The sequence below is a fragment of the Gymnodraco acuticeps genome, unplaced genomic scaffold (genome assembly GCF_902827175.1).
Source record: "Gymnodraco acuticeps unplaced genomic scaffold, fGymAcu1.1, whole genome shotgun sequence".
NCBI classification, from domain to species: Eukaryota; Metazoa; Chordata; class Actinopteri; order Perciformes; family Bathydraconidae; genus Gymnodraco; species Gymnodraco acuticeps.
This window is the reverse complement of record NW_022990564.1, coordinates 78,187-102,442: the sequence shown is the minus strand read 5'-3', so window position 1 is coordinate 102,442 and position 24,256 is coordinate 78,187. Positions and strand designations below refer to the sequence as shown.

Genomic DNA, 24,256 nt, shown 5'->3' with positions numbered 1-24,256 from the left:
CTTCCATTTTTAATAGTGCAATCAAAAAAGAGCCACTGGCACAAATACGATGTTCAACATAATCCATTGAATTGGTCGAAATGAACGTCAACAATACTCTTCAAGGTAATATTGTGAAAAAGAAACCGCAAAACATTCATTGGTTTTAGTTTCTGGAATGTCACCTTTTTCTGGTTTTCTTACCTCATAGGTATTTGGGTTATGAACAGGTGCTCAAGTAAACAAGCTATTTAAATATCTCAGGTTGAATATAAATGATCATTTTTCAGTATGTCTAATAATCAGTATGTCATTCAGGGTTAGGGTTAGAGTGCATTGATGAATTGGTGGAAGACTCTTTAAGACTTGGACCTCGTCGGAAAGGAACAATGGTCATCAAAAGATGAATATCCAGATCAAATGTGACGTCAATCAGGACATTTATCTTCTGCAAAGATGATAAATTGGCCTGTAGGTGGTACCAGAGGAAAGGTCAAGGGCTAATTAAAAAGGGTTTGTCCTCAGGAATGTGATGAAGGACTTTCTGTCAACAAGTGGACATGTGACTGTAATGATGGCACTGAAAGAGTGCTACAAAAATAATTAGGAATCATCCTGTGGGAAATATGGATACATATCTGAGTATCTTCTCTTGTATTCATCTTTGGAAGGATTATCAGACCTCAAATCTCTTTGGATACAGACTACATTACATTACATATCATTTAGCTGACATTTAGCGACTTAAAATAAGTGCAAAAACCATAAAGAATCAATCTCCGAACAACAATGAAAGTGCAGATATATTTACTTCAAGCAAGTCATACCATAGTAAGTGCTGGTGAATTAGTTACCAGGCCTAAATTAACTCAAAAAATTAATTTCCGAGGTACTATCGAAATAGATTAATTTATCAGTTAGCGACGGAAGTATACCGACTATAACTGTAACTATACAAATCTAAAGACTCACAGAACTCAAATGCTCAAAAACCCATAGAACAAAACCATGTTTTATTTTTAATTTCACCACCATCTGGAGAGGAAGGGAGGTGATTGAGTGAAAGAGAGAAACACCTGCACAAGTCCCCCCTCTAATGAGTGGACTTTAAGGTTATTTACTGTAACCAATAAACGTCCAATCCAATCCATGTTTTGAGCCATGTCATTTCAACCAAATGCTCCGTAGGCTTCAATAGGAACGTAATGTAACCTGTTATACTGCCTAAAGAGACATTTTAAGGACATGTTAAGTTATTGCAAGTGTCTTAAAATAGCTCGAGGATTTGCAGCCACAGGAGAGGAGTGCTTCTGTAAAACAAGCCCCTCTGAGTCTTCCTAAGCTTCACTGCTGTGTTTGGAAACAGGGATGAAGCAATCAGCAACATTTAAACTTGGAACAACAAATCCCTGAAAACGGCACTAACAGACGACAACAGCTGATCCGAGAACAGGAGTGAGTTTTAATGAGAAATGAATTAAAGAGGCAGCATGTTGGAGGTGCAGACAGCAGAGGGCTTGTTGTTCTGTCCATATGAAGGCTAAAGTATTAAAATAACCTCATACTGAAACTGAGAGCCTCCTGTTTAATCCCACAGCTTCTATCAATCCATCATTTCAGTTTAACTGCACACATGGAATTGAAATATCACAACACACTGCCGTCCTAATCCTAACAATGCGCACCTGTGTGTAATATTACCAGTGAATGAAACACTGTGTGTGTCATTGCCTCATTCATTACTGTCATTCCTGCACAAGGGATTACAGAGACAGAGAGAAAGGGATGATGGGAGATTACAATGGACTCTATTTTTGGGTTAAGAGGCGATTCGGGTCTTATTTGGGGATTTTTTCGTCCATCAGTTCTGTAATTGAACCCATCATAACATTGCACTCATCGACTTAATATGTGCTCAGTGACATCATTACAAACTGAAAAACAAGCAACCAGCTGATCAGGTCGGACAAAGGATAACATTACTACCAAGTTTGTCGAAAACGTCCATCGTGGTTTATAGACACACCTCCAACCTCTCATTAGGAACATTTGGGAAACTCTGTCTTTTTAAAAAAATGGTATTTAACATCAAATCAAGAGTTAAAGTGTCAGGAACTGATTAAACCATGTGGTCTGCTCTGAGGAAATGGTAAGGAAAGATACGTTTGATATTTAACTTTGTAAACACTATTTCGACTCGATTATACATCCTTAATACCTGCGATTATCTTTCGTTTTGTCTTCTACTTTGTTTCATTGTTATGCACCAAACACAACAATGTCTGTATATGGAAACGTACTAGTTCTGATGACATGTTGCATCGTGCACATAGTTGAGTTTCAATTATATCATGTATTTAGTAATCAAAGGCATAACCTTTATATACTTATTTGTCAGTCACTGGCTTAAAATGTGAATTTGATTTGTCTTCTGTCAAGAATGCAAAGACTAAACTAGTAATGCTGAGTTTTCTGCTATCATTGATAACTGTAGATGATGACAAGACTGGTTGTAATACATTGAATGTATCTTATAGACAATTAAGGAAGAGAGAGAAGGAGAGAATATATAATGTTATGCTAGTACGTATAACACTATGATTGCATACTTTTGCATTTTATAGGTTGGCCAACATTGCTTCTTGAAATGACAATAAAGCCATTTCCTACTTGAATAAAGAATAATTATAAGCAATACGATGTGATGCAAATATCAACTATATACCCTCTTCCACAAAAGGTATTATTGTTGATTGTGCTGCTTTGGCAACATGATTTGTTTATCATTTATGTCAATGAGGTAAACATAATTATAAACAAACATAGGCATGGTTTGATGTTCATAGACAGTTTGGACTGATGGAGACACGACTCCAGAAACAGATAGACATAAACACAGAGATTAAAAGAATAGTGACAGCGGTATGAACAGTCAGTTTCCATAGATAGCCCACACACACACACACACACACACACACACACACACACACGCCACACACACACACACACACACACACACACACACACACACACACACACACACACACACACACACACACACACACACACACACACACACACACACACACACACACACACACACACACACACACACACACACACACACACCACCACACACACACACACACACACACACACACACACACACACACACACACACCACACACACACACACACACACACACCACACACAACACACAACACACACCACACACACACACAGGGTGATGGAGGGATGAGAAGGGAGCCGATATGGATTCTGCATCAGACACATCAGGCCTTTTATGACCGTGCAACAGGACGGGCCCGACCAATCAGCTGCAGCGGAGGAAGTCACATGATATGGCAACCTTCACAGGGAGGTGATAAAGTGAAGTGATGCTCAAATGGACACCTTATTCTGTTCTCCTGCTCTTCCTCACAAACTACACCACAGCAACAACTAAAGACACCAAAAGAGCTTCAGAGAGACCAGAGTGACCCGGCACAGTGAGTACCCCACCCCACTTTCTGAGATACAATGGTACCAAAAACTACAGTACCCATAAGCCTCAGCAGTCTCATTTTTTAAAAGCATCTACCAAGCTTTGCAGGGCTCAGTCTCTAAGTTAATTCGGCTCAATTACTAATCAGGCAAAGGGGGAAACTGCCCTGCAGCCCCCAGACCCACAGGGGTAAAGAGCCTCAGATTTATCGCATGTCTTCTGGTTTTTGGTCATTACGGTGATTTCAAAACAAATTTGAACCACAGAAGAAGTCATCAGTTATTGTGGGTCCTGCATGTGTTTTGTATGTTGACAAAGTGAGTCAAACTACTTTAAGACCCTCATTATTTTTGATGTACCTGTTGTATATTGTCATAAAATATGCACATTTTTTACTTAACTTTTTATGTTTATATACATATTTTTATTGTTATTGCGCATTCCTACATTTTACATTACAATACCATGTTTATACAAATATATTTTATTTATATTAATTTATTTCAGAAACACTTTTTGTTATATTCCATGGAATGCTCTTAACATCCCGATAGCAATGAATATATGAAATGCTTTGACATTAAATACATAATAAAATGTCATCTGTGGAAGCCGTGGCGCTGTAAAAAGCACGACCAATCATCTGAGCCGGCTAAAGTAACTGGATGGCCTACCTGCCTGTCAGCCTTCCATCTGTACTGATCTCGTGCCCTCATTGGTCATGTGCGCGTTCGTGTGTGTTGGAGGAGGGGCTCTGTAAGGAAGTGGCAGATTTGTTCCGGTTGTGTATTTTCAAATTCTAGCGCACTCGAGCTGGTTTCTCCAAAATTACCTACCCTAATTTAACTTTATATAAATATTTTTACATTTTTATAATTATCTTTTATCTTATTTTATTGTTAATTGGAGCAAACATCACAGAACACAATTTCCCCTGGGATGGATCAAATATTCTCAAACTGATTCCGATGATTTTGATTTTAGTATATGTTGCTTAACGGGTCAATTTGTGTTACTTATATTGCATTTCTTTTAAATCACACTGTCCAATTAGTTAACTCCTGTGCGACAGGTATCAACATGTTTTGTTCCTGATGACACATTTGAACCAGTCCTTTTCAAACCAAGCATTAGCCGCTTTCACACCAAGTACTTTGTGCCGGCACTTAGTGCCAGCACTTAGTGCCCCCATGGAACTAAGTACAGATCGCGTTCACACCGGAATATGTTCCCTGGGGGAGGATTAGGCCAATGAAGCCGCTGACGTCACTTCTTCTTCTTCTGCTTTGGGTTTACTGGCAGGCCGCAAACAACTTCACGGCGTATACTGCCACCCGAAGTTCCCGGCCGGAAGTCCCCGGAGTTCCCTACTGGCTTCAGTAGAAGCTGCTGGGAGTCCCAGTTTGAATGCAAAATCCCAGGCACTATCGGAACTAAACGGGAAAAGTACGTGCAAAAGTACTCCGGTGTGAACGCGCCTATAGATATATCCACAAATCACCACAGCCCCTTATAAAGGTTTATCCAGCTAAAATACAACTATTGGTTTTACAGCCAAAACAATCTGAATCTCTCTGTTTTTATGAGTATGCTATCTAAGTTTTCAGTTAAATTCTTTCTATCATGTTTGATTTGTGTGCAGACTGCTTGTTTTGATTTGGACAGATAATGATAATTGTGCAATGACTCTGTCCTCATGATGACCCTCTTTGCTTTGAGTGAGCCCATTTAAGGCGTGATCACTACATCTGATGGCTTGAGACTATCAAAATGCTATATTTACAGCGAGGATCTTTCCTGGCAGTTTGTGTGTGGGTGTGACGGAGAATCAACTCAGGCATGGAAAGAAAGATACCCAGGGAGAGCCCGAGCATTGTGAGCGGATCCTCTTGAGCTGATGTGGCAGCTGTTAGCTCTGTCTGAAATGCTGAGTAATGCCCTGAGGTTCGCCACATGTATTGTGAGCATGGCTGCCATGCCACTTTGTTGACTTCATCGCTTTAGTTTGGGATCCGTATTTGGGCATCACTAATTACAAGCTCACAGTGTAGTAGGAAATGATTGCTCAGGGAAATAATGTGGAAGTAGTAGTCTAAAGGTATTTTATATATTTATTCATGTTCACAATCAAACCAGTAGTATTGTGTATGTATAAAAGCTGATATATCTTCTTCTTATGTGCCATAAAGCTTCATTGTTGTCCAAAAATGATTAAAACACATCAATGAGCCAGGCTGTTGCAGTGGGTGACATATTCCCACATGAGTAATGAACACACACAATACAGTATATTTGATAACAATCCAACACACATCCTGTTGCCACAAATACTCACTCACCAAATGTGGATTAATCCGCCTCTGAAAATAGTCCTCAACAGATGTACTTTTTCCTCCTGTTTGTTTGATAAAAACAACAGTGAGCAGTTATTTTAGAAGAATGATTTACATATTGCTAAATGGTTAAAGCACATGACATAAAACTGTCCTGGTTTAATTCCTACTGAAGGACCTTTGTTGTATGTCATACCTATACACTGTTTAAAGTCAGTGGACATTATCAACATGATGTAACAAATTAGTGGCTTTGAGGTCTGGACTTGGCGCTGAGGTTGTCGTCATCTTTTTTGCAAGAAGAAGAGCATGGAGCTAAGTTCAACCAAAAGATGAAAAAGACACGTTGCAGTTTACTTTAAGAATTTAAAAAACATCGTGAAAGAAACACTAAAACACAGACAACAAAAATACTGGCGTACACTGTGTGTAGTGACTTGTCAATCACAAAGTAAAGAGGTTAACTGAGGTGATAGTATCTAGTACTTTAGTCTGGATTGAAAAGTAGTCAGAGTTGCAGCGGACCTACTTTAAAGTACACTGTTTACATGTTGGGTTGTCTTCAGATGTCTCGGTTCCTGGATTTGGCGGAGTTTGGAGAAGCTGCTCTCTACCTTCGTCTCACCAACTTAGAGCATCTGGCTGCTAAAGCCCAAGCTTATGATGGTATGTGTACATTTGTTTATACCTCTATCTTTGTATATGCATATAATATATGTGTTGCATATACTGAGCACTGAATACAAAAACGGTATATGTCATTTTCCAGGTACGAAGCGTAGTTGGCTGCCTGATGATGTGGAAGCGTACGTGGAGGTGGAGATCAAAGAGCTGAATGGAGACAAATCCACTGTGGAGACAAAGGACGGACGGGTCAGTTAGACAATTACTGATGTCATTTACCCATAAGACTGTTTTTCAATGACATTTCAATTCCTTATTGATGTTTTTCTTCATATATAAGTTATGCAGGTCGACTCGTCAGTATTAGTACCGTGTACCAGTTTGGTTTGAACCATCCATTCACTTTACATTCCTAATCTGACTGTACTAATTGTTTACATGCTTAGCACACCAATGCTAGATTTTTGTTTCAAAGAAGAAGTCATATTAAGATCTTTGACACAAAATAAGACCTGTCGCGTCAATATTTTTGATGTAAATGTACTAATTGGGACATAAACAGATCTCTTGGATCTCTGTAGCACTGTTACTCTGATGAACATTTAAAACTCTGTGTTAAATGTGTGTATGTTTTAGTTTCTGGTGGTAAAAGAAGACGCCCTCCAGCCAACGAACCCTCCGAAGTTTGACATGATGGAGGACATGGCCATGTTGACTCACCTGAACGAAGCGTCTGTGCTGTTCAACATGAGGAGGAGATACAGCATGTGGATGGTCTACGTTAGTACTATTATTAATACACACAAAACACCACAGGGATTAGCACAAACTACTCTCATGTTTATCAAAATGTTTTCTTCCCATCCTCTCCTCATCTCTCATTTCTCACCGTCTTTGTTCCAGACGTACTCCGGTCTGTTCTGTGTGGCGGTCAATCCGTATAAATGGCTGCCAGTCTACTCCACTCAGGTGATAGCAGCGTATAAAGGGAGGCGTCGTCTTGAAACACCGCCACACATCTACGCCGTCGCTGACAACGCCTACATGGACCTGCTGAAGAGTGAGTGTCCTGTGACCTGTGACCTCTAACATTAACCTGCTATCAGTATTTCATTAATCAACTGTCCTGGTGAGATAAAGACTAACTGGCCTTACACCCCATTGTTAGTTTTTCTACTGTTAGATACTTTGGCACTATTCAAATGTCCAAGTTGTTTCATAGAGTTAATTCATTCATTTATATTGCCAAATTGTAAAACTTATTTTAATTCCAGGCTAACTAGAATTAAAACTAGTTTGTCAATGCAACTCAAAATCCATGATATCACTGTTACATTTGAGTTTATGTAAAGTACTGTGGTATCAATTGAGTACAAATCAAACTCTCTCCAAGACAGAACACATGCATCACCTAAATTGTAAAACTGTTAAATACAGAGCTAGCTGTCTGCTCCTCTGGTCCCAAGTCTCCTAAGATGGCTGAACTAAAAAAACAACACTTTAAAGTTGTTGGAACCTTTCAGCAATAAGAATATTTTCAGCTACTCATCTTCCTAAATGTTACTCCACAGATCGTGAGAACCAGTCGATGTTGATCACGTAAGTATAGGCATTTTTTTGCAACAAATACAACGTCATAAAGTCAAAATATACACGATAAACCACAACATAAAGAAAACCTTAATCAGCGTTGTGTTGTTATTTGATCTGACTCTTGTTGCTTCCTCCTGTCAGTGGTGAATCAGGCGCAGGGAAAACAGTCAACACCAAGAGGGTGATTCAGTACTTTGCCATCGTTGCTGCTCTGGGAGAAAATCTGAAAAAAGGAGTAGGTCACATTCTTAACTTTACCTTTAAACTAATTTTATTTTAAAGGATTTAATGTGTCTCATAAGTGCAGTGTCTAAGCTTCTCTCTCTGTGTGTCTAGGGGTCTTTAGAGGACCAGATCATTGAAGCTAATCCCGCCATGGAGTCGTTCGGTAACGCCAAAACCATCCGCAACGACAACTCCTCTCGCTTTGTGAGTTTCAAATCTTAAAGGCCGAGGCTGAAGCTGAGGTGGACGTGTTGTGTGACAAAGACTTTGTTTCTGTGTTTGTGCATCTCAGGGAAAGTTCATCAGAATTCATTTTGGACCGACAGGAAAGCTGGCATCTGCTGACATCAACATCTGTGAGTAGGATTTGTAAGATTCCCTACAACTGTCCTTGTTAGCTTGAAATTTGAAGTCTGATAATGAAAGTATTTACATTTAGTCAGCACACTTTAAGCTGTGTTTGCCATTATACCTTAGAAAACACAAGTTATTCCATTATTCTTTTTACTTGTATTCAATAGTATAGTAGTACAGTCCACTTGAGTAAGTGTATTTATGTGTGTGTTCGTTAGATCTTCTGGAAAAGTCCAGAGTTGTGTTCCAGCAGTCAGAAGAGAGAAGCTACCACATCTACTACCAGATCCTGTCCAATCAGAAACCAGAACTAATAGGTAAAGATTCACATCAATCAATATCAGTGCATGTATCAAATATATGTCTTACAATATGCATGATAACCTGTCTACTCTCTGCTTATCTGCATAGCTAAGAGCTATTATTCAATGCTAGATAATAATGTGTCTGTCCTGTGTTTCAGACATGCTGCTGGTGACCACGAACGCCCATGATTACCACTTCTGCTCCCAGGGTGTGACCACAGTAGAAGGCATTGACGATGGAGAGGAGCTGAAACTCACTGATGTAAGAAACACACTCAGGAACCCGACACACACACACACACACACACACACACACACACACACACACACACACACACACACACACACACACACACACACACACACACACACACACACACCACACACACACACACACACACACACACACACACACACACACACACACACACACACACACACACCACACACACACACGTAGAAGTACAGATACTCGTGTTTAAAAATACTCTGGTAAAAGTAGAAGTACTGACTAAAACTTCTTTACTCAAGTGAAGTAAAGAAGTATGGGCTTTGAAATGTACTTCAGTAAAAAGTACCCATAGCTAGCAGCTGTTTTAAAAGAGTACCTGACCTCCCTTTATATAATAGAACAATAATGTCATTGTTAGCTAATGAATGTTTCCATGCTGAACAACGGCAACATGACAACGTTTCCATTGGTCCCTCTTCTTTAGAGAAGACCAGGAAATGATGGATACACAGATCGTGTTCAAATCAATAGGCACGCAATGACTCTAAATAATAAAGTACATGCCACAAAACACACATTCAGACTAAAGGAACCAGCTGTTTGGAAAATGAGAGAAGTAGAAAGTACAGGTATTTGTGTTCAACAGTAAATGTAAAAAGTCATCAGAAAAATAAATAGTGGAGCAAAGTACTGATACCAGAAAAATTTACTTAAGTACACTAGTGAAGTATTTGTACTCCACTACTTCCCACCTCTGCTGTTCTCTACTATAACCTCTGTACATGTGTGTGTAGCACGCCATGGACACGCTGGGTTTCACTCCGGAGGAGAAGTACGGCTGCTATAAGACCGTTGGAGCCATCATGCACTTTGGAAACATGAAGTTCAAGAAGAGGCCGAGAGAGGAGCAGGCCGATGCCGACGGCACCGAGAGTAAGGCTCACGTTCACACATTGTGAATATCAGATAAAACTCCAGCTAATGCTTAGTAAAGTATGAAAACCTGTCATTTTCACAAAGATACAACAATAATTTTGTGACAGAGAAAGCAGATATATAACAAGGCAAAGTATCTTTGTTTATAAAGTACATTTCAAATTAATTAAACTAAATGATTACAAAGAAAGCATAAGAATAACATTTAAAAACAATAAGCAATACAAGTTAAAATGTGCTCTGGATCTTTGCGTGGCCAGATATGGGAGGAATTTATGTTATATTATATTTCAAATGATTAGAAACCTGTTACTGATTTCAAGGCAAGCCAATTATTTGTAACCGTGCACTAAATATTCAAGAGGGCATTGTAATTGCATCGATGGGTTTTGCACTTCTTTTGCTTTTTGATACGTTTCATTTATACATCAATGGGTACTAATGGCAGATGAGATGATATGTGTGTGTTGTGTGTGTGTTAAGGTGTGGATAAAGCAGCGTATCTGATGGGCATCAGCTCTGCGGAGCTGCTGAAAGGCTTGCTGAACCCCCGCGTCAAAGTTGGACACGAGTACATCGTTAAAGGGCAGACTGTAGAACAGGTATCAATCAAATAATAGGTCTATTGTGTCTCTTCTGTACTATATTAATAGGTATTGGACATGAAAACTGATTTATTTTTTCTATCATTGACTTTTCTCATTGCTTTTTCTGTGTAGGTCTACTATGCAGTGGCAGCCCTGGCCAAAGCCACCTATGACCGTATGTTTAAGTGGTTGGTGGGGCGCATTAACATGTCCTTATACACCGCTCTGCCTCGCCAGTACTTCATCGGAGTTCTCGACATCGCTGGCTTTGAAATCTTTGAGGTAAAGAGGAGAGAGTGACACATATTTCTAGTCAAGATCCAACAATTGTGACTACCTGCCTCGAGTCTTTGTGCTTTGCTAAACATATCCTGGACCTATCTCTGTAGATGCATCGATCCAACAAAGAGATTCATCAATTTTAACTTGGTAGTTTATCAAGTTTAGCATTGTTGCTCAGTTAGCTTCAGTGACCTTCCCAGGGAGATAACTTAAGCCTGGGTCAAACATTTGATAAAGAAAACCAATACATAAAAAAATAGATCTGTTAAAACCAATTTATGCACAGTTTTGTAAAATGGCTTAAAAGAAACATGATACACTATCGGGTTAGGGTTAACTGAACATTTTCTGAATGGGGCAGTTGTGGTTTCTTGGACATATATTTTAAATATTTATAAAATCTCTGCTTTATCTCTTTCTGCCTGTGATACAAAGCCACATAACTGTTGTTTGTCTCTGTTTCTGCAGTTCAATAACTTTGAGCAGCTGTGTATCAACTACACCAACGAGAAGCTGCAGCAGTATTTCAACCACCACATGTTCATCATGGAGCAGGAGGAGTACAAGATGGAGGGCATCGAGTGGACCTTCATAGACTTCGGTTTGGACCTACAGGCCTGCATTGACCTCATAGAACGGGTGTGTTTTTGCTTAAATTACCTCATTTCTTTTTAAAGTGGAAGTATTTGACATCATAGGGGTAGGTTTTATTCGATGGGCGAGGTACAAGAGAAGTCAGATCACAGTGAATTATTCTGCATGGTCACAAATACAATCACATGTTAATGAGGATATTTTTCAGCCCATGGGTATTCTGTCCATCTTGGAGGAGGAGTGTATGTTCCCCAAGGCCACGGACAACAGCTTCAAAACCAAACTGTACGACAACCATCACGGGAAGTCGCCCAACTTCCTGCGTCCGCGGCCGGACAAGAAGCGCAAATATGAGTGCCATTTTGAGATTGTTCATTATGCTGGAGTGGTGAGTATTTTCTATTGTTCTTCATCGTGTTGGAGGCACTTTGCTTAGTCAGGCACCAATTAGAACTGGCCAACTGGTTTCCATCTCGCTGTGAACATGTTTAAATATATGGACATTTAGTAAGTTTAACTGGTTATGATGAAAGTGTAAAAACTATTTTAAGGTATTTTTAAGACACAAGACCTTTTATTGTACCATAACCACACTTGTGATTATGGTATTAGGGATTCAAGATAAGTACTTTGGTAACAAAAACATTTATTGTGTTTTATCTCGAAAACTCGGCAAATTAGATGATAACTTATTTTGGACCTAACTCAGTCGTTACGTAAACCGTTGCGTAAAACATCTGCAATAATATAAGAAAAATGTTGGATTACTTAAAATGTAGCTAATGGGAGCATGTCAATCCTGAAAAGAATAGTCCCAAGGACAGAGCCTTGGGGAACTCCTTATTTTTGTTTGCTTAGATGCGTACTGATTGACACAAAGGAGACTATGGTATATAATAAAGAGGATTCACATAGAAGCCCCTGTACGGAGTTATATCACATAAAATAATCAATATATTAACAAAATTGATCTGTATTTGTATTTCCCACAGGTTTCATACAATATCACAGGATGGCTGGATAAGAACAGAGATCCTCTGAATGAGACGGTTGTGACTCTGTTCATGAAATCCTCCCATAAACTAATGGCTGGACTGTTTGGGGATTACATCAGCTCTGACATGGGTAACTACACTTCATAGATAAAAAAAACTGAACAACAGACTCCAAACAAGAGCAGAACCGCACACTTTAAAGGAAAGAGATATAAGAAATACAGGTGAACATGGTGTTACGTCCCCACTAGGGATGAGGAAATGCAACACACACCAGTTGGAATTAGTATAATGGGTTTATTTTAAATAGCAGAGGTAAACAAAATGGCAGGCATGCAGCCTGGAACAACAAAAAAGGCCAAAAGAGCACAGGAACCAAACAAAAGGAGGACTCTAACAAAAGGAGTCTAATTGTATACATGGGAATAAACACTATTACACTAAATAAGAAACGAAACCTCACTTTAAAAGTGGTACAGCTAACAAAAAGAGTCTGTACAAAAACACAGCTAAACTAAAGGCAACAGTCACTAAACTAAATCCTAAACTACTCTAAACACTAACTAAGCTACTCTAGACACTACTAATCACCCAAGTTTAACCACAGTTCAAACCGGAGAGACGTGATGTAAGAATTACATATTTATTGTTTACACGTCATATGAATGAAATGATTGCCACGATAATACAACAGGAGAATGTAATGGTGTTTGGCGATTAGGCCCCGGTTTGCAGGATAATCATTCAGGAGGGAAAGAACCGCTCAGATGAAATCCCCAAAACCAGTGAAGTATAAAATACTGAGATGAACTGAGTTGCTTACCTTGTGGGGTGACTGTGGTGATCTGGGAATGAAAGATAATAGATTAACATATGTAAGCGGCATTGGGCCGGAATCACTGCCGGAGCTTACGGGTCATGCTGAGACTCTGACTGCCGAAATCAGTGCCGGTCTTATCTGAAAACGACCTGCGGGTCGCCTGCCTGGCTAGCAGGGCTTGACTACGCCGCCCGAAGGTCGAACGGTTTTGTTTTGTAACTGACACCGAAGTGTACGGTAGCCCGAAGCTACGACACCGAAGTGTACGGTGGCCCTCAGCCACGCCTGACTTTGCAGGATTTTTTTTTTTTTTTCTTCTTTACTCTTTCTTTATTCTGTAATTGACACCGAAGTGTACGGTGGCCCGAAGCCACGACACCGAAGGGTACGGTGGCCCAACGTCCACGACACCGAAGTGTACGGTGGCCCGAAGCCACGACACCGAAGTGTACGGTGGCCCGAGTCCACGACACCGAAGTGTACGGTGGCCCGAGTCCACGACACCGAAGTGTACGGTGGCCCGAGTCCACGCCTGACTTCGCAGGATATACATTTTACACTGACACATTTGAGCAAGGGCCTGGGATTTGGATACCTGCGTGCAGGAGATGAAGCCCGTTACAGGTAGGTGCAGCATGAGACGAGACATTGTTCCCTGTGGGCGGGGGTCCACGGACTAGGACAGGAATGCAGTTTGAAATCCGATACCATGATGAGACATGTATACGTGTCATGAACCACCACCAGTTATATGCATAGATACCATAGTTAGGGTCTGAGAGATCTTTGGGAAGCCCGTACGGCGCTGATGTCCGGACGAATGAAGGTTGTGAAGGCGGAGGAGGACCACCGTCCTAGTTGTTGTAGGGATGAGGTAGAGAGACCTTGATTAGCAGCAGAGGTGGCTGCACCTATCCTGAAGGAATGCCCCAGGTATGATATGGGTGATAGGCCGGATTGAATGAGAACTTGCTTGAGGTAGAAATTGACGGGGCCATGACCCTGCGAACCACTCTCCCTGGAAGAAACCCCCAAAACCCATGGATGGGCGGCATCCGTGAAGAACATAATTGAGTCAGAGGAATGCACGAGGCCATCGTAAAAGAAAGTAACTCCGTTCCAGTGGGTGAGCAGGAGGGACCAGAACCGTAGGTCTGAGCGGCAGCCTTCGTCTAAGAAAACGCAGTCATGGATGTTGTCGACCGCTGATGCTGCGTCCAGGAGGCGGGAGATGAACGAGCGCCCCTGGGGGATGACGTGCATGGCGAAGTTGAGGTATCCGAGAAGGGAGAGCAACTGTTGTTTTGTGATAACTTGTTGCTCGCAGTATGACTTGGTGATGTCCTGGATGCGCTGCAATTTGTCGGAGGGGAGAGACGCCTTCATGTCTATGGAGTCGAGGATGATGCCTAAGAACTCTAAGCGTGTGTCGGGACCTAACGTTTTCTCTTTGGAGAGAGGGACACCTCACTCCTGAAGCAGTGTTTAAGCTTGGCCAGTGAGATCCCTGAGCTGTCCTGTGGCGGGTTTATGGGGAGGAAGTCGTCCGGTAGGTGAAGGACGGAGGGGATTCTGACGATGTTCAGCAGGATCCAATAGAGCGCTTCCGAGAAGGAATTGAAGATGCGGGGGCTGCTTCTGCACCCGAAGGTCAGGCGAACGGCGAAGATAGAGTTTGGACTCCCACTTAATACCGAACAAGTTCCACTGAGACGGATGAATGGGGATGATTTGAAGGCATCGGTAATGTCCGCTTTGGAGAGCCGAGCTCCGTGCCCTGTGAACTTGATCATCTTTATTGCATTATCCACTGAGGCATGGTGAAGGGAGAACTGATCTGGAGGGATGATGCTATTGACGCTGCAGAATGGGCCGGAGCAGGGAGCGGACAGATCGAAAATCAGCCTTTTATTTACGTGTGGCTATTCCGATGGGATTTGAACGGAACACTGAGAAGGGGGAGGAGCTAAAAGGACCGATTATATATCCTTTGAGAAGTTCTTTGTCGATGAGCTGGGAAACTATGTTGGGTTCTTTAGCGGCTGACTAAGTTTCTTGCTACGAAAGTCACTGTGGGAGATGGGAGGACCCCTACCCTGAAGCCTTGGGAGAGCCCTGACAGGAGATAGTCAACAAACACGGAATCTGGGTGAGTAGATAGCGCAGCTGCTAGCTGAGGGATGTTAATGGGAGTGGAGGGGTGATATTCCAGAATGTTTTTAGTTATTTATTTTTTTATGTTTCTGGTGCAGAGCCACTGTGACGGCCCGTCCACACAGTGGCGTGCGTTACAGCTTCCAAACGCTTCTGCCCATTCACTTTGAATGGGGTGACGTCACTTTTAGCAGAACTGTATTTTGGGAAGCGACGTGGAGCGTTGCTGGCGTTGCTCGCTTCAAAAAGTTGAGCAATGTTCAACTTTTGGCGCCTCGGCAGAAGCGTCAGCCAATGAAATCCCGTTTATGCAAATCTGCCAGTACAAGCGCTAGCCAATCAGACCGCGTGTATGCTGGGAGAGACTACGCAGGTAATTCCTCATATTCCAAAAATTTGAGGGAAAATTCATTATAGCGGTAGTGAATCACCCGGTGCTGTATGATCAGTCTCTGTTCATCTACCGGGATACAAACCAGAGGAGCGAGGCATGGAGGGAGGTGGCAGAGACAGTGGGTGAAACTGGTAGGTTTTCGCCTGTTGGGGATTTTTTTTTTTTTTTTTTTTTCCAATTTACTTCATTTTAACATTGCTATTGCTTGTGTGTCGGGGGCAAGAGATTCATGTGATTGGTTGTTGCTGCTGTGCGGCCCAATAGCGTAGGCAGAAATGTACTTTAGGGTGGGCCTGTAAAAATATAGGGTGGGCCAGATTTTTCTTCTGCGCATCAGAAACTAACCACAATCCCGCCGGTAGATTACTTTTAGAATACTTCCTTTCTTCTCTTTTTTTTGTTGTTTTTCTTTCCTCTTCTTTTTATCTTTTCTTTCTCTTTAGAATACTTTCTTTTCCATAACAGATGGGTATGTTTTGGTGAACGGGAGACACGTATTTTACTGTTTTAATGGCTTATGAAGAGCACAAACACAAACATTTTAGTGTCATTCTGGACAGCTCTCTCATCTGCACCGCACATAAAAGAAAAAACTCACCCAGACTGCATTCTTTGTACTGTCTTAAAACCTTTCCTTGGAATAGTTTATGCATTGTAAGGTGTCCTTGGGTGCTTTGAAAGGCACCCCTAAATAGAATGCATTATCATTATTATTTATTATCTGAAACGATGTAATAACTTTTAAAACTTTTCCCAGTTACTTGCCCCATGCATGCGGCAGCAGCAGGCCATTCAGTTAGATTGATCCCGTTATAAATGTCATAATTTCGACAATAAATAAATGCTACATAAACGTTATCTTCCATGTTTTATCTAAACATCTCCGTTTCTACCTTCCAATATGTTTTGAAAGAGAACTCTCTCTCTCTCATCTGCGTGCGGGGCGGGGCCTCACGGACCACACGCTGCATCTCTCGCTCGCAGATACGCTGCAGCGCTGTGCACACGGTTCTGCCGGTAATTAATATTACATATTGTGAGGAAACTTTCCACCAATAATTCCAATAAGTATTCACTTCAGGTTTACGAAAGTAACTGCACTCAGATTACTCGTTTTTCAAATGTAACACCAGCTGAATATACTGATTTGTTTTCCCCTTCTGATTACGTAACACCGTTACATGTATTCCGTTACGACCCAACCCTGTGTAGGGGTGAGTGCAAACATTTTCGTTAAAACTAGTACCTGAGTGCAACGGAAGTTGAAGCTCCTGTGGCGGAGTCTTCCAGAGCCTGGAGGCGAGCATCGATAGCTATCATGGAGCTAGCCAGGGATTGCAGGGAGCCGGCCGCGCTACTCTCCATAAGGGGTGTGACACTCCCGGACTGGCGAGCCTGAGAAGGGGTGGATTTTTGGAGGGGGACGGGATCCTGGAGGGCTCGACTTCCTGCCCTTTTTTTACCTCCGCGGCTAAGGCCTCGTCCTCGCCCTGCTCTCTGGGGAGCTGACTGGAGCTGCTGCCCCGGACTGGGGAGCTACGCTGGAGACCTGGTCCGAGAGCTCTCGCAGCTGAGAGAGAGTGAGGCCTGGGGCTATGGGAAAGCCCTGCTGCAGGAGCCGGGCGATGAGGAAGTCTGCCTCTGTTGATAAGCCGCTGTGGGGAGCCGAACCGGGATCGGAGACTTCCAGAGAAGGTTCGTGTTCCGAATTGTCCGAGTTGGACATCTTGAGCTAGTTGTTTCTTACGGTTTTTCTCACGAGAAGCAGTATTGTATTGCAACTACCATTGCGTGTGATCATCTGCAATGACAACTGACAGGGAGGAAGAGCAGGCATTTAAGGAATTTAGCATGTGCAGCGATTGGCTGCTGAGGGGTGACGCCCTCGTATTTAATGAGGGGGGAAGGGAGCCATAGAGTGACGTGTAAGTGACTCGTGTTAGGTCTTCCTTATTGAACTTGCGCTAAAGCTTTCATTTCAACAGAATTCGCTAAGGAGCAAGTAGCGAGAGACGTCTGTCCACATGTCAGAGCCCCCAGACTGATAATTGTCCCAAGGCTTGTAGTAATCTCCAGCAGGTGTGCGCCGGCTGTGCCCTGCGATTGGAGTGCGTCGGGCCCGGCGTGCTCCAATCACAATCTTCAGGAGGCGGACCAGGAGATGGCAGCCAATAACGTCAGGGCAACCACACAGCTCATTTGCATATAACACAAGTTAACACAGTTAAAACGACCAGGAAGGCGGCAGTCGTAACACTCCCCCCCTTAATGTTAGGATTATGTTTTAAACAGGACCCAGGCGCAGGCAATGACTGAAGATGTTTAAATGGTTTATGGTTTCGGAGACTCAGGCAGGTTTGGTGACTATTGAGGTCGGCAGTTCAGGCTGGACTGATAACAAGGCAGGCAGGTATGATCAATCAATCAATGTTTATTTATATAGCCCAATATCACACATGTTACATTTGTCTCATAGGACTTCACAGTTTGTACAGAATATCAGTATGACAATTCGACACCCTCTGTCCTTAGACCCTCACATCGTACAAGGAAAAACTTCCGGAGAAAACCCACAGTTTAAAGGGAAAAAATTGGAGAAACCTCAGGGAGAGCAACAGAGGAGGGATCCCTCTCCCAGGACGGACAGACGTGCAATAGATGCCGTGTGTAAATTGAAAAGATAATACATTTGCAACATAGGTAGTCCAAATGTTTGGAAATGCATGTGTGTATAATAGGAAGATGAATCCACGAGGATATCCATCAAGGACTTATGATCCAGGACCACAGCCACGACTCAAGATCCAGGGCTCGCTCAGGCTGCTGCCTGCAAGGGAAACCACACACACACACACACACACACACACACACACACACACAGTTTGGGCCGTGACACTTGAGACACAAACCCACAGGTTTTGTGAAACTAAACACACTAACGAACCTACCTAATATCACCCACTAACATCACAAACTCAACCTGGACAATACATCGGCCAACACATTCTCTGAGCCCTGTTTAAGACGGATGTCTTATGTGGTAGTCCGCACGATCAGAGCCCATCCCATGAGACGCTGATCGTGCTTGTGCACGCTAAGGCAGGCTACGTAGGGATCGTAACAAAGGAACACGACTATGATTGGCCAAAGGCTGAGTCCTACACAGATCTCAACATGCTGTAGAGCTAACACCAAAACTAGGATGAGTATCCGATAAATTAGCAGACACTCTCGGGTTACTGGGAGAGTCGAAAAGTCGAGAGGCTTGTCTGAGCTGGCGTGTTGCGCTGGTCTCGCGACATCCTCATGAGGAGGGGAAGCCAACATTTCTGGCTTTCCCTCGGGCACAGCTTTATCTGGGAGCACCGGCACAATCACAGGATCAGACAATGGGACATCATAATCACTTTTACTCGCCTGTGTATGTGTAATCACGCCAATACCTCTTGGTGGGGACATGTTCTGCCGCTGTTCTTTACGCTTCAGAGCCACACAGTTGGCGATGACATGTCCAGGTTGATGACAATAGAAACACTCTCTCTCTTCTCTGTTCACATCTAGCGGCTGAGTAAACGGGGCGGCTGGCACACGGCGGGACCTCTCAGTAGAAACAGGGGAAAACACCGATTTATGCATGAGCATATATTCGTCAGCTAAGACAGCGGCGCAGCAGAGAGAGAGTTTACCATTTGTTCATTCAAGTATACTACAAAGGGATCAGGCAAATATCCCTTGAACTCCTCCAACATAATCAATTCCCTCAGAGAAGAATAATCTGTAGCATTACATGAGGCACTCCACTTAGCAAAAAACATTCCCTTTTCTCTGGCAAACTCTACGTGCGTTTGATCCGGTCCCTTCCTATGATTTCTAAACTTCTGCCGATAAGCTTCAGGAACTAACTCATACAGCCTGAGGATGGCACCTTTCACCACGTCATAATCTAGACTGTCCTCTAACATAAGAGCAGCAACCGCTTCCTGAGCTCTCCCGTGAAGTTTACACTGGACTAACAGAGCCCAGGCCTCAGCCGGCCACCGCAACGCTGTAGCAATGCGCTCAAAAGCACCAAAATATGCATCCACTTCAGTCTCACGGAAAATCGGCACTAACAAAATATTTGTACCTACATTGAAATGCTGTGCTATCTCATTCAAATCGTCCTCACCGGTCCAGCTGCTCATAGGACGGACAGACTAAGAAAGACTCAAAATCGAAAAGTGACATATTCAGATGAACTGCTTACAAACCTTACCGAATTGTTTCCAGCTATAAAAAAACACCTATAACCCCAGGAATTATGTTATTTATCCCGGACGACCCCCGGTGTATGTTACGTCCCCCTCTAGGGGTAGAGGAAAACAACACACACCAGTTGGAATTGGTATAATTATAATGGGTTTATTTTAAATAGCAGAGGTAAACAAAATGGCAGGCATGCAGCCTGGAACAACAAAAAAGGCCAAAAGAGCACAGGAACCAAACAAAAGGAGGACTCTAACAAAAGGAGTCTAATTGTATACAAGGGAACACTAAATACTAAATAAGAAACAAAACAAAACCTCACTTTCAAAGTGGTACAGCTAACAAAGGTTGTATCTTCCTGGTCCAATGTACTTATTGTAAGTCGCTTTGGATAAAAGCGTCAGCTAAATGCAATGTAATGTAATGTAATGTAAAAAAAAGAGTCTGTACAAAACACAGCTAAACTAAAGGCAACAGTCCAATCACAATCTTCAGGAGGCGGACCAGGAGATGGCAGCCAATGACGTCAGGGCAACCGCACAGCTCATTTGCATAACATAAGTTAACAGATTTAAAACGACCAGGAAGGCGGCAGTCGTAACACATGGTGTAAGTGTACGTTGTAAACAGGTGTAATTATTTCTGTTGTTTCAGCTGGAGAACCAAATGCTGAAGGCAAACACAAGAAAAGGAGAGCTGCTTCCTTCCAAACGGTTTCACAGCTCAACAAGGTGAGTTGACTGTTGATCAGACCTGCGGGAAAGAAAGACAGAATCATATACTTACATAAAATAAACAGACAAAATACATAGTGTCTATGTTTTTAAAAACACAGCCTTAATCAGAATATAATAACTGTTGATCACAAAATTTGGTTTTGGCGTTTGCTGCCATATTTGTCATTCCGAGAAAGGGGATGCGGCTTACGTGCAATTATAAAATCAGCATCCACATCGACTTACTGTTGCAGCTTGAGACTCTTGACATACAGGATAGATGTTCTCCAACTGTTTGTTTGTTTGTTTGTGCGTTTAAATGCAGGAGAATCTAAAGAAACTGATGGCCAACCTCCGCAACACTCAGCCTCACTTTGTGCGCTGCATCATCCCAAACCACTCCAAGAGTCCAGGTAACCAAACAACAGCAGCAAAACTAAAAGTTACTGCCACACATTTACAGCAAAAGTAACCTAGCATCAATGTTTCCCTTTCTGTGAAAGCACTTCAGATAGAATCTTATTTTTGGTACAGTCAATTAAAGATCTGTTTTTTATCAATATATTATAGGTCTCAGATATATACAAAACATGTCTCTGAAGTGTTTGTCTGAAACACCAAACAGATCATTGCAGCATTACCCATAATCCCCTCTGTTTCAGCCCTGTTTCCAAAGTGCTGATTCTCTGTCTGTTACTTTAGATGAAAATAAGGAGCCCCTCCCCACGCCCCTCTTTTGGTTACAAAGAACTCAATGTTGCTCTAGAAGGAGATTCATGTGATAAGGTGCGGGGGGGGGGGGGGGGGGGGGGGGGGGGTGGGTTACCTTGGTTGCTGATTGGCTAATGGTTACACAAGCCAACAAATCGTTATGACATCATAAAGTGGCCAAAATCTGATCAGCTCATTTTCAGACAGGTTTTTATAGAAATGGATCAGGACAAAAAGAGAGTGAATCTGTTTTTGCTGAAACTTTCAGAATCTCTTTACACAGAGGGGACACATGTTGATGTAGAAGAGACATGAAGAAGAGGGGACACATGTTGATGTAGAAGAAACATGAAGAAGAGGATTTTGCATAATAGGTGACCTTTAAGATCTTTCAAGAATCCTTATCTGTTCTCCAGGTTTGATGGATCCTTTCCTGGTCCTCCACCAACTGAGGTGTAATGGAGTCCTCGAGGGGATCAGGATCTGCAGGAAGGGCTTCCCAAACCGCATCCTGTATGCTGAGTTCAAACAACGGTCAGTCCCAAACCTAACCACACAGGTTTACATTTCCGTTGTTTTACTGATCAGTTTTGTCTTTTAAGTCATCAGGGTTTTCCCTCTGTAAGTACTTTCGAGACTGCTTCTCATAAATAACCCATTTATACTTTTCTTTCTCAGTTACCGCATCCTCAATCCTAATGCAATTCCTGAGGACTCGTTTGTGGACAGCAGAAAGGCTGTGGAGAAACTGCTTGGTTCTCTAGACATTGACCACAGCCAGTACAAGTTCGGACACACTAAGGTACAGCACTGTGAATAATACAACAGCACAAATACTGTGATTAATACAACGGCAAACATTATGATAACACAATAGCACTATATTAAGGTACACAAATTCACCATCAACTAGTTGTTTATTAACATGAATATTAGCAGTATGTTGGCTCTTTATTCGTCATTATAAAACACTTATTAATGCCTTATTCTACATGACCATATTCTACAAGAAATAAGCCATTAGTTGAGAGTTTTTCCTCAATAACCCTCTAATTAGTGCTTATTTATTGCAAGTAAGGTAGTTGTTGTACATTACTTTTGGTCTTAATATGCTCTGCTCAATATGGGCCTAATAAGGCAGTAGTAGCACAAGAATAGTAATTCTCCCATAATAACACTTAACAACTACGATCTATTCGTATGTAACAAGACATTAAACTATAAGTGTTAATTGTGTCTAAATAACTCAAAATTAGGTATGTATGTGCGCATCACTCTCACTACTCAATGGTAACGTGTATGTGGATTTAGAAACGTCCCCTTCCATCCTATTGGCTCTAACGGTTCAAAACAGGTGTCAATCATCAAAATCGACCGAGGGGGGCCAGAGATATGGCAAATCCACCCAAATGACCCCAGGAGTGTTTTTTTTTTGTGCTAAATCTCTCTAAAAAGGTCAAATGTCACTTGTTTTGCATCAATCTTGATGCAGGGTACTTATTATATGTTATAGTTTGGATTCCTATCCCATCATCCAAGGGTGGTTTTCACTAAGTAATGTTTATTTATATACACTATGATTTAAAAATGTTTACTATGTTCAATCTGAATTTACTTTAAAATAAAAAATGCTATATTGATTCTGACTCCTCTACATCCAACTCACAGGTGTATCATTGCTTTGAGAAAAAAGATTATTAATTTACCCCTTTTAGAAGTGAAGATATAGTCATTTGTTCGGGAATGTCATTTTCGAGCCTGAGACCTGAAAAATAGGCTTGGGACTTAACTGGTTAATAAGTGTTTTATAATGACTAATAAAGAGCCAATATACTGCTAATATGCATGTTAATTAACAACTAGTTGATGGTTAATTTGTGTACCTTAATATAAAGTGTTACCAACATTATTTCAATACTTCCTGGGTCTACTGTTAATACCACATCATATGAAAAAAAGACAAAACTGTTCTGTCTTTTTTCTTCAGGTGTTTTTTAAGGCGGGTCTGTTGGGTCTTTTGGAGGACATGAGGGACACCCGTCTGTCTGAGATCCTCACAATTGTTCAGGCCATGGCCAGAGGGAAGCTGATGAGGATGGCCCGAGAAGCGATGATGATTCAAAGGTCAATATAACAACCAGCAGATACGTTATTGATAAAATACAGTGTAGCAGCAAAAATGTAAGTGTATGATATTTCTTTGGGTAAAAACACAAGTGTGGTCTATAATTCTCCCTCTCAGGGATGCTGTACTGGTGATCCAGTTCAACCTCAGAGCGTTCTTCTCTGTGAGGACTTGGCCTTGGATGATGTTGTTCTACAAGCTGCGTCCGATGCTCAGGAGTGCCCAGGTGGAGAAAGAACTGGCTGCCCTTAAAGAAGCGTACAACAAGTTAAAAGAGGCCTTTGACAGGTCTGTCCACCGGTCGGCTCTTTAAACTCTGTGTACATTATTATTTACATGTTTTAAAGCAGGGTTAATTGAGTAAAATGAACTACATCCACACAGATATATGACTAATCACCATCTGTTGTATTTTCTCGGTCAGGTCAGAGATAAAGCGAGTGGAGGCGGAGGAGCGCCAGGTGATTTTGGTTCTGGAGAAAGACGACCTGTTTCTGCAGCTCCAAGCTGTGAGTAACATTGAAATTAAAAGGATTTAAATACCAT

At 41.9% G+C, this 24,256-nt stretch overlaps 1 protein-coding gene and 1 long non-coding RNA gene across 2 annotated transcripts in view; one reads left to right on the top strand and one right to left on the bottom strand.

Moving 5' to 3' along the window:
- Positions 1–6,384: 6,384 nt before the first annotated feature.
- The window catches only part of LOC117553672 (myosin-7-like), a 39,497-nt gene continuing 21,625 nt past the window's right edge, over positions 6,385–24,256 (top strand). Inside the window, exons 1-23 of the mRNA XM_034227686.1 lie at positions 6,385–6,484; positions 6,588–6,691; positions 7,079–7,222; positions 7,346–7,502; positions 8,014–8,041; positions 8,177–8,270; positions 8,372–8,464; positions 8,553–8,616; positions 8,833–8,931; positions 9,078–9,181; positions 9,946–10,084; positions 10,571–10,689; positions 10,807–10,956; positions 11,425–11,595; positions 11,759–11,938; positions 12,543–12,675; positions 20,813–20,889; positions 21,200–21,287; positions 22,002–22,119; positions 22,264–22,387; positions 23,573–23,709; positions 23,828–23,998; positions 24,135–24,219. Of these exons, the coding sequence (XP_034083577.1) occupies positions 6,385–6,484; positions 6,588–6,691; positions 7,079–7,222; positions 7,346–7,502; positions 8,014–8,041; positions 8,177–8,270; positions 8,372–8,464; positions 8,553–8,616; positions 8,833–8,931; positions 9,078–9,181; positions 9,946–10,084; positions 10,571–10,689; positions 10,807–10,956; positions 11,425–11,595; positions 11,759–11,938; positions 12,543–12,675; positions 20,813–20,889; positions 21,200–21,287; positions 22,002–22,119; positions 22,264–22,387; positions 23,573–23,709; positions 23,828–23,998; positions 24,135–24,219 (2,679 nt within the window). The remainder of the gene's footprint in view (positions 6,485–6,587; positions 6,692–7,078; positions 7,223–7,345; positions 7,503–8,013; positions 8,042–8,176; positions 8,271–8,371; positions 8,465–8,552; positions 8,617–8,832; positions 8,932–9,077; positions 9,182–9,945; positions 10,085–10,570; positions 10,690–10,806; positions 10,957–11,424; positions 11,596–11,758; positions 11,939–12,542; positions 12,676–20,812; positions 20,890–21,199; positions 21,288–22,001; positions 22,120–22,263; positions 22,388–23,572; positions 23,710–23,827; positions 23,999–24,134; positions 24,220–24,256) is intronic.
- Positions 20,295–22,571, bottom strand: LOC117553676. The gene is made up of 2 exons (XR_004570185.1): positions 21,965–22,571; positions 20,295–20,911 (listed from the first exon to the last, which is right to left on the bottom strand). It is a non-coding gene; the product is annotated as an uncharacterized LOC117553676 (long non-coding RNA).